This window comes from Fulmarus glacialis, unplaced genomic scaffold (genome assembly GCF_000690835.1).
Source record: "Fulmarus glacialis isolate BGI_N327 unplaced genomic scaffold, ASM69083v1 scaffold16580, whole genome shotgun sequence".
Classification (NCBI taxonomy): domain Eukaryota; kingdom Metazoa; phylum Chordata; class Aves; order Procellariiformes; family Procellariidae; genus Fulmarus; species Fulmarus glacialis.
This window is the reverse complement of record NW_009188570.1, coordinates 3,686-14,937: the sequence shown is the minus strand read 5'-3', so window position 1 is coordinate 14,937 and position 11,252 is coordinate 3,686. Positions and strand designations below refer to the sequence as shown.

Genomic DNA, 11,252 nt, shown 5'->3' with positions numbered 1-11,252 from the left:
GCCTGTAGCATTGCATGGGGTTGTTGTGGCCGAAGTGCAGGACCCGGCACTTGGCCTTGTTGAACCTCATACAGTTGGCCTTGGCCCATCGATCCAGCCTGTCCAGGTCCCTCTGCAGACCCTTCCTAGCCTCGAGCAGATCAACACTCCCACCCAACTTGGTGTTGTCTGCAAACTTACTGAGGGAGCACTCGATCCCCTCATCCAGATCGTTGATAAAGATATTGAACAGGACCGGCCCCAAACCTGAGCCCTGAGGAACACCGCTCATGACCGGCTGCCAACTGGATTTAACTCCGTTCACCACAACTCTCTGGGCTCCACCATCCAGCCAGTTTTTTACCCATTTTAAATGACGCCTAGCTGAACATTCATGTTACTATCTCCCTACCAGGATGAAGGACAATTTTTTTTTTTTTTTGCCTTCCTGACTTGGTATCATTATTCGTTAATTTTTCCCTCCAATTGCTTTCAGGGGTCGTTGAGTAATTTTTCTCAAAGGTCAGCAGTCTTAAGGCTAATATCAGAATGGAAATGCTTTGGTGGCAATAAAGGCTTCCTGAAAAGCAGCAACTTCTTCCATTTGTTTACTTTACAATGGCTACAAACTTCTGCCTTTCATTGCCTTATGCTAAGCATAATCATTGGCTCGCTCTCAACCAAATCACTCAAGGCTTCAGGAAAAGAAATCCTCCAAAAGGAAGTGCAAATATCCTGATATGACCCTCTCACACCCAGCTAGCCAGAGCACCACAGAACTTAAATCCAAGCCAGTTTTTATATAGTACAGCAAAATCATATGCAGTCAACATGCATGCTAAAAGCCAATAGCTCACATTTTATGTCCATAAAACGCATCAATATCAATTCAGCTGTGATCCAAGAAAATGCAATAAATGCAGTGGAAGGGAAAAGATGGAAACTTACAAATATCTATCTTTTCCTTTGGTCCCATACAACTCTGCTATGCAGTGATTTGGGGGAAAAAAAACCCCAAAAGCAAGCAGAGAGCTTGACCAAGCAAAAATTCCAGAGCCAAGTGGGGACGGACACACTTCAGAATTAAATCTCAGACGTGTATATTAAAAGAAAAAAAAGATGAGCTTGCAAACAATAGTCAAGTTGTATAGAGAACACCTTTCCTATTACTTCTGATAATACAGCATCTATGATAATTTTCACTGGAACACAACAGAACATTCATTTCCTTTATCTGAGCCATCTTCCAGCAGAGTAAGAGGGAACCACTATGTTGCTCCAGCTTCTTATATCATCGCTACACAAAGAAGAATTCCGTGTTTCCCTGCTCACAATACGTACGTCTGTACTTCAACAGAGACTTGAAAACTCTTAAACTTTAAACTGCTTCTTAGCACAAAGATTTATTTTTCAAACTCCTTATATAAAGCTAACAGGTTCAGCAAAATGTAAATCAAAAGGATTTTTACAAAACTGAACTCCATTTAAGCAGCAGCAGGAGATGCTACAACAGTCTAAGATAGAAAATGCTTTTACAAACATAAGTATCCTAGTAAAGTTTAAACCACTTTTTTTTTATTTAAATACTCATACTTGCAGTTTTCTGAGAGCAGAACCAGAGAGTAAGGGATGAAACGTACTGTTGCTAAAAGCGAATTGTGAAAGGTTTAAAAATGCTTGACATTGAGCTTAAACTGAAAAAAATGAACCATCATCCAAATAATTCCTCTTTTCTATTGCATATGTTAATTCTTTGCAATGAATCAACCGTATTGTCAATAATATTGTTCAAGATGTTTTTTTAAACTTTTTCTCCTACCAGTAAACAGAAAAATGACTATAGTGAGAATATAGTTGATAAGAGATTGCTACAGGCAGTAACGGAAAATAAGTCACATATTTGTTGAAATGCTGGAATTCCACCATGAATGGTCCCCAGCTGCTAGTGCCCTCATGCCACGAGCTCAGATGGAAGTGCCTCTTCATCCCCAACTGCACAGCAGCGAAATGCCTGCAGGGAACGCCAGCTCTGTCCTGCAGCAGCACGGGGTAGCAGGCACTGCCTGTTTGCACAGATCAGCTCTGACCTGCTCACTAGCAAAATCTTGAGCCGGTCTCAAGCATGCACCGGCATGGGTAATCATGGTACCAGCTCTCTACCACGACATACAGAGCTTTTCTGGTTTGAAACTTACAACTGCTCACTGCTAAAAGAGAAGATTATCCTCAGCCAGTCTGTTTCCTTGCTCATTTCTACCTATGAATTGTTAACCGTGGTAAGAAATCTTTTCTTGCACTGGACAGTTTTAAGAATATGGCTCAGTGATAACATATATTTTACATTTTTAACTGAGAAATCCAAGCAGACAAGAATGTGGGACTGCAAATAACCACAGTGGTTACTAAATCCAATGTTCCATGAACATAAACAACCATAGAATACCCGCCTAATCTGGAAAAGGCTACAAAACCCACCACCACATACACATCACAAAAGACACTGCACCCTAAGAAAAACTGAAGATCAGCAATACAAAAGTTTGTTCATTTGGACAAAAAAAAAATCCCACAAGAACAACTGGTATTGCACTAGGCAATTCATAGACTGCTGCTACATGTATTTATTTACTTTACTTAAGCAGCTTTACTCATCGTCTGAGACAATCAAAAGGACTTTCACAGGCTCGCCGTTTCTTATGTTAGTAGCTAATCTCCAGTCTACCTGTGAGGTGAAGATAATTTACAGGCAACACATAAAACCAAACTTTCTGTAAATGGATTCACGTAGCAGTAAATCAGGAAGTGGCATACAGTGTTCACCTGAGATCATCAGAAAAACTGACAAAGCCAAAATGCCAAATTCACACTGGTATCGCTCAGCTGAAATGAGAACGGATGATACCCCTCTAGTGTATGTTAGAAACTTATCCCCTGAAATAATCATGTGTGACATGTTTGAAGTGGAATATGATACAAGATCGGTCCCTCCACCACTGTTATTTCACAGGGCAGTTTGGGAAATAAAGTAATTTTAAAAATTGCAGTAACAGTTTATAGGGATTTAATATTCTTCTTTTATGTGGTATATTTTTATAGTCAAGATATTTTTTTATTTCAATTAAAAAGTTAATAAATTCTCCAAAAGCCAGTGTATCACCATGAATTATCAGTATTGAATAGCAATGTACGGAAAACTTTAGTATAATAATATGCATCATCAACCATATCTAATTTTTAAAGACTAAGACAGTCAAGTACCAGTAAGAGCATGAGTACCTCTTTTGCTGTACCGTTGGTGTAGGGATTTTACTGGTAAACCAGTTGAAAGCACTATGGAATTAATCCCAGGTCTTTTTACTTCAAATGTTCTTTTTCACTGGTCAATAAACAATTCAGGGAAATTTGGAACTAGCTGTGAAGAGATTATAAGAGGAAGGTTTGTTCCCCCCCCCCAAAATTAAAGCTGGACTCTAGAGGTAGAAAAACATCCTGTTTTTTAGATGCAGTTTAAGATAGCGCTTTCTACATGAATTACTGGCGCTAATAACTTATCTTTCCCACCCACAGCACATGAAGTACACCCGTGATTTTAAGATATCTGTCCAGCCCAGTCCTGTTCAGAAAGCATTCTGGTGTTACCAGGAGTTCCATAAAGAACCTGTTACCCTTTCTTTCAAACATCTGCATCAACTTCACAAAAGTACCATGGAAGCCTAACAGTGAGGAAATTTTATTTTCTTAGGTAGATGCCACTTGTCCAGGCTAAATTGAAGTTTGCAAAGCTAAGGTCAATTTTGGTGTTATTTAAGAGTGGCTCAGTCTTCTTAAGTCAATGGGAGCTGCGAGTGTTAAAAAAGGACCTCCTAAAAAGGCACAAAAGAACCTCGTGCCACCACCTTATGTTCCACAATACTCCTTTTGCAAATACGTGCTACCTTATAATAGATTTAACATCAGCTTTATGCAAGTAGCACCTCAACTACAGTTTCAGCAGCAGAGGGTGGCAATGGATCGCTTCCAGCTTTTCCTTCCAGCTCAGCTATGAGGCAGCACAGCAGAGCTGATGCTACACTCTGTTTTTATTCTTCTTTGGTCTATAGCTCTTTGGATACCGCAGTTGCCTTTGCCTGAACAGACTTTTCCAAGCTGTGCTGATATACATAGAGGACCAAGTCACGGCACAATCATTGGAGAAAACATGCTTTCTAAAGGAAACACATTTAATGATCAATGAGTTGAGTCTGATGCCTGTTTACAAATAAAACGCTGAAAAATTATTTTTTAATGGCTCTTTAAAGCTCCTGGAGGACTTCAAACTGGCAGAGATTGAAAGGAAAGTATTCATTAAACCCATATCAGGTACCTAACCTAAGCATCTTTGCATCGTCAGCTCAGACGGCTAATCCCTGTCTGACATGAGGTTAGCATTGTGCAATCTGGTGTGCCTGTTGAGATGTGGTGCAAACATCTGCGCTCAGAATTGCGCTGATATAAACGGGGCAACATGGTGTTCCGCTAAAATAACAACAGCAAGCACTCTGCTTCTGTTCAGAACATAGGGTACAGGATTGCTGAATTGATTCCTATCTATTGCTGGCAACTAGATCATATTTTTCAGGGTAAACAAATTCCATATAAAAGCGACCTTTTGCTCTGATTTTTCTGACTGGAAGGCTGTTCCAACTTCTGATTTTTCCAGTAGTAGGAACTTTCTGCTCTCCAACATACATTTATTTCTTGCCAGTTCTTATGTCAAAATAAAAGTGCTAAGCTAGGGAACAAAGTAGTTTTAAAAGTGTTCTAGAAGTAAAAGTGAAAACTTCAGTTTCAAAATACTACTGCTTGAAGCCCTAAACAGTTTTCAATACTCTCCCCTGAAAAAAAAAAAAAACCTATTATAAATTTTATATAACCTATTTAGGCTAGAAAGACAAGTCTTCAAAAATAGGAAAGGTTAGACTCACAGTTGTCAGCATTAATTGTCAACATTATTTTCTGTTCTTTCTGAACACTTAATAGGACTTTTGTCTCATAACAGAAATGCACAGGACCGTGCAAGTAGACTTGGATAAAACATATGCAGATGGCTTGCAATTGCTTAAGCAATCATAAATCTGTTGTTTACCAAGATCACAATGCCTGACTGTGTATTAATAGACTTTTAATAACTGATTTCTGAGGCTTTCAAGAGAAAAAGTTTAAAAACTTGCCATTTGACTGACTTGACTTACTAGTCTGGTTATCTTAAAAACAATGCTTTAGTTGAAACAACCTAAAACAAAAAACCCCAACAAACCTTTTAACATTTTTTTTTTCTGGCTTTCTCTTACTGTTTCTTCTCATTAAGCAGCCCCTCAAAAACTCTGGAAGTTCATTTTAATCAGCTTCTGTTGTTGGGTTTTTTTTTTAATGTCCAACTAGAAATTTTTCCTTTGCTTATTGTGCCAATTGCCAACGCAACACATCGAGGTGTTTGTTTCACAAAGTACTTTTGTAAAAGAAAGTGGCTTTCAGACAGGTATGAAAGGAAGACAAAGATAGTCTTTCTCAAGCCTCTGATACAGCAGTGACTCCAGGTGTGACACTTGTGTACCAGCCTTGTCAGAAGTTATTTACTCCATAGTGACAGGATTAGTAAGGTCTCAGCATCTCAATTTCAAGTCTCAGCCTCAGGCTCAAGGCTCCTCTCCCACAGTGTAACCGCATCAGCTGGCATCTTACCCTCAACTGCGGATGAGTTGTTAGAACCGAGTACAGGTATTTCAAACATCCACTGCGGCTCTCTTTGGGGAAGAAGTCTTGTGCCCAACACAGCATCTCATGTTTTCCATTGAACCATAGCTTTTCATCTTTCCTCACAGCTCTGGAACTTGGAAAAGCTCCCTCATGAAGCAGCTACTCCTTTTCTACCTCTCGCCACCGCTGTCCCAGCAGCTCCCGGGTACAGCCTTGCAGCGGGGGCAGCCGCTGCCCCAGGAGGCACGGCTGTCCTGGCACACCGCTGATGTTCTCCCAGCACCACATCTGAAGAGAGTCCATTTCAGCTTCTTTTAGCCACGCTATCGCAGAACAGTAATTTCCACTTAGGAGAGGAATAAACTATATGGAATAAACCAGTTCTCTTTACCAAAGGGAGTGGAAGTGGACTTACGGCAACTATTCGGGTAAGATAAACAAATGCAATTAATTACTTTCTCTCACACCTAAACCAAAATACCTATACCAGTATTAAATACTTGAAGTCACCAGGCTGAACACTGCAGGTCAAAGAAAAGGCAATTCTTTTCAGCAAAACCTGCTGCAGCTTTCAGAGCTTCAAAAACCATTGAAGGAGACGTTCAAGAGCGTTCAACGACCAACTGCCAGACATCCTAAATGTAGCACTTGCTACCAAGCTCCTCCTACCATAAACAAATCTTGAGGCCTGAAGGTAACTATCATGCCTGCATCCTGAGTCATTCCTTCAGCTACCAAAGCAACTACAAGCTGAGAGTCAAGTTAGCTTTTTTTTTTAACATGAAGATACCACATACTGCATCTTTATACACATCCACATATACATCTTTCCATAAATTTTGTGTTTCTTTGTTCTGAAGTCCTTTCAGTAAAAAGTCAGCTAAAAACATTTGTTCTAAGTAACGAAAATGTCTAACGGTTCGTATTGAGGCTGCACGGGAAATTATCTGCCTGTCTTCAAAAGTAGATTTGCTTGGCTGCCACCAGGTCCAAAATCTTTTTGAAACATGGAACCCTACTCAGGGCTTTTTTTCCGAAACACGAAGACTATAACTGGAGTGTGTTAGGTAGGTGTGTAAGGTCCCAGCTTTCAACCACTTTTCTGTCCCATTCAGATCAGAAATCTGAGGTCCCCCACATCCCAAGAGATATCACACCTGAGACAGTTGTGGTTTAGCTATCTCGGCCAAAATACAAAAATAAGTATTTGCTTATTCAATGTGGAATAGTACTTACCAAAGACACTGACAGAAAAGGGAGCTCTTTAGCCTGGTGTTAACAGTGAAACAGAAAAGGGTCTTAAGCTTCGTATCTTCTGTCCCATATGACGCCTTAAACCCTCATACTCTTTCTTTGCTATTCTAGGCTTGGCTTTGATTAGAAATTCCATTTTGGACCAAAGAAAAAACTTCCCATCAAGTCTGGTATGTACATTTCTAAAAAGGAGGACTGGTTTCAACTAATTAACATTCTCTAGTGGAACAGCTATTTTGTCAGAGGATTCATCATCAGCTATAATTTGACTTCTATATAACTATTAGAGCAGCATGACAGTAATTACATTAGCTGTGAACATAGCATTTCCCAAAAAGAGGGCAATAAATTAGAGATCGATACAGCAAAATCTGACAAGAGCTGGCAGGGCTTGAAAGCTGCTGCTTCGCATTGCATTTCCCAGAAGACACTGACTTGGAAGCAAATGCTGCTCTGGTATCAGCCCCCTTCTCTGTTTCTTGTACAGCTCTCAAGTGGGACAAGAGGAAGAATTCTTTTCAGACAACAGAATAAACAAGTATGATTTCTGAGACCTTTTCCTCACACTCTATTTTAGGCTAAGACACCTTAGGAAAAAAATTTTTCACGTAAAAGCTATACTGCATTTCTAAAACAGTCAAGTTCAGAAGTTTACAGAGAATATGCCTTTATATTCTGTATCATGCAAGCAGTTATCCTCAAATCAAAGTCAATGCCCTACTTGAGTCAAGCATAAAAAGTGTGGCAGGACTAAACATTACGCTTATTAAGCAATTCTTTGGGCAACTGTCACACAAGAAGCTCCACAGCCTATGTTTACTGTTTCCACTGCTGAAAAAAAACAGGCTCGACCTGTATCAGTGCTTGAATTAAGAATTATAACAATAATCACAAGACCCAAACGGTTAGGCATTTTCTTAACTCTAAATTAGCAGAATAATGAGTTTGCAAAATACTGTTTTCCTATACAAAACTTGAATACCACAGTCCCTAAAAGCAAGTTGTGGCTGTTACAGGAGAAACACAGATAGTGCAAAATAATCTACTGCATGCCATGTCTCTCTTGTGTTCCCGCCACCTGCTAAATCAAACCAAACCTGAGAAATCCTAAGTCCTAACAGCATCAAAACTTCTATCATTCAGTTTGCAACAAGTTGCAGGTGTATATTTAACAAGAACTGAGAAGGGAATGACTCCCAGACCTGTATCATTCCCCACATTAGCACAGCGTGAAGAAGAAATTTTTTTGTTTAACAGTCATCAACCTGAACCACCCCAGCTACACCCAGCTCTACATTTTAAGAACTTCATTCAAAAATAAACATTTTAACTTTATCTTTAAAAAAAAAAAGGGGGGGGGAACTGATAAAAGCAACTGGCGTATCAGAGAGCAAGAAAAAAAATTTCAAGTCTGAAGTTTTACCGTATCTAAAAACCACAAAGAGAAGTAGTTTTCTGAAGTCATTCGTTCATTTTTTGTTATTATGTGTCTTGCAGAAATTCCAATTTTGGGTTATAAACAAGGATTCCTAATTGCAGACCTTATAATTGCAGTTTCACATTTTAAAAATTGCTTTCTTAGATCTTTTGTAGAAGAAATAGACTACACACTGCACAAATGTGGCTTCAGATAAAACAGCTTAAAGATTCTGAGAACATGTTTTTTCGTGCAAAACTAGACATCTATTCCTTTATGTAAGAGGCTTGTTTTCTTTAAAAACAAAGATACGAAAATCTGAGAGACAAGTGAATGGACTGGGTTACTAAAAAAGATCACATGCACATGATTACACCTTTTATGCCCACTTTATCTTTGTGAAACTGAGCACATTTTCTGGATGGATAATGCAGCTTCCAGAAAGAAATTAAAGAGGCTGAAGCTATAAATTCAGTCAACTGAGAAGGTAGCTATAATCACCTTCACAGAAAAAGGCAAACCAAGGTCAGCAGCTCAGAAGTTAAACTAAGAAATTTTGAAAGGGTAAGTAAGATAGTTTTAATAACCAGGGCTACTTAACCTTTGAGAAAACAGTAGCAAATGAAAATTACTTCAGACATTTACATGGCTTTGAAAACATCATGCTAGTTACATCTCAAATTAAGCTGAAGAGCTATGGGCTCTTGTTACACTTGTGGTCAGGGAGCGGTCAAAAGACCATTTATTACCAGCATTTTACTCATACAGTGTAGAAGGGTGAAGGCAGGAAGGAGGGAGATGAGGAATTCAAATACTTTTAAATGCTTTACAGTTTTACTGAAAGATTTATCTTTTATTTTGCTTTATAACTAGTAGGATTATTTTGGTCTCTTGCTGGTGGTGACCTCATGTTTTGCACCAAACTTTGTTTGGTAAACAACCACAAAAAAAATTATACAATAATAACAACTGGATTTAAATGCCAAAGATGACAAAATTAACAAACTCCTTTGTCAATTTTGTCATCTTTGGCATTTAAACTGAATTTGGGGCCTGTTCCAAAGTACAAATTTGCAAGAGAGGCTTTATGACCTAAATTAATGAATTTATTTAAATCTTTGAAGCTAAGAGCACAGCAGGTTCAGGATCAAGCTGATTTCATGATACTTTTTAAAGCTTTCTTCCCACCAAACTTAATAAACATTAAGAAGTCCTACAATGTATATTCATTTATTTTGAAAACTGAAAAATTGGAAGATAAAACCATGCTACTAATTCACAGAATTATGTCAGAACATAATCAGAAACTAAACTCAGACACTGTTCAAAATTACTAAATACTTTATGGTGCAAGAGAACAATTTTTAAATTGCAGACAGTTTTTAGTTCATGTTTGTTTAATTCCAAAGAAAAGACACAAAAAATATTTTCCCATGGCTCTAGCACTTACGCATTTGATCTGCAAATAACATGCATCTTCTGCGTGTGATCTACACACAGACATTAAGGTCTGTGTTAAGCAAGCATCTTTGTCAATATGGACTTTTCAACTATTTAAAATTCCTTTAAATGTAAAAGATACTAGCAACCCTGGAACTTTACCAGGTCAAGCATCTGTAACTACTGAACACAGCCTACTTTCAATACCATGCCCTTAAGCTGTTTCCTGAAACAGGATGCATTTGTCTACATAGTGATTGTATATTTATTTTACTACAAAAATCCTTACCAAAAAAAAAAAAAAAAAAATTCCCACCCTTCCATACTTTGGGCAGCTAGATGTGTGTTTCTTTCAGAGACTTAACGCCATGATAGCAATGGCTAGAAAAAGAAAAATACTCATGAATTGTAAAGTCAGTTCAGAATTTTAATTCTAAGTGTAAATAATTCAAAGAATCACTGTGAACATATTTTCTTACCAGATGTTAGCTGTTATACCTTAAGAAAACCAAATAAGCAGCAAAATGGCTCCTTCTTTTCCATGGTGATACACCACCACAAGCACAAAACATAGACTTGCAGAATTGCCATTGTAATCTTCTTGTAGTACACAGCAAAAACTCTTCATAATTTCTTGTTTAAAATGGAGTAACTGGAATCAATTTGGTCTAATAAAATAGCAAACCGATGAACAGTTTGATTTGTCTCTCAGTTTGCTGAGAATTTTTACAATTTTGAATGTAAGTATAATTTGTGTACAATTGCAACAAATTGGCATTACTTACAAGAAGGGAAATATTAATACACCAGCTTATAAACGACTTTGTTTAGACATGATGAGATTCTTTAAAGCCATAGTTTGCTGCATATGAGTAATATTGAAGGTCAGATTCTTTTACATTCTTCATATGTTTACATATGTTTACATTTAACTCCGTATATAGCAGGGATCAGGGTGCTTTCTAGCTGACAAAGCTAATCAGCTTAGGCAGATTTTTAAAAGAAGAAAAAGAAATTGTAATTTAACCAGTCCTAACTGCTGAAGGAAGCCTACCTGAGCATTCTATGACTTGTGGCACTCAACACCATTCAAGACAAAAACGTAAAGCTCTAATAACAGTTTATCTGTGCAAGCTGACTAAACAACTCTCTTAATGACTTGCCTGTCTTCAGTGAGAGAAGAATCAAAGTGTTAATATAAGTACAGCTCTAATGTAAGTTCTGTTCATGCACTCCTTAGACTGTGTGGATCACGGGAAAAGGGGAGATGGCTTTTAACCCAGAAGTACTTCTCTATCAAGGAGTTTAGGCAGATGTTTCAGCTAGCAATAGATAATATCAAATTCACAGAACTGGCACACACTATCATTAAAATGCTTTTTCTACAATTATTCTAAAAGTTTTGGTGTTTTTAATCTTCCTTTGT

The 11,252-nt window shown here is 38.0% G+C and overlaps 1 protein-coding gene across 1 annotated transcript in view; it reads right to left on the bottom strand.

The window, feature by feature from the left end:
* The window catches only part of ITGA1 (integrin, alpha 1), a gene marked incomplete at its 3' end in the record, with an annotated part of 28,979 nt that extends 22,961 nt beyond the window's left edge, over positions 1-6,018 (bottom strand). Inside the window, exons 1-2 of the mRNA XM_009579213.1 lie at positions 5,890-6,018; positions 1,573-1,624 (exon numbers count right to left, since the gene is read on the bottom strand). Coding sequence (XP_009577508.1) covers positions 1,573-1,624; positions 5,890-6,018 — 181 coding nt within the window. The remainder of the gene's footprint in view (positions 1-1,572; positions 1,625-5,889) is intronic.
* Positions 6,019-11,252: the final 5,234 nt, after the last annotated feature.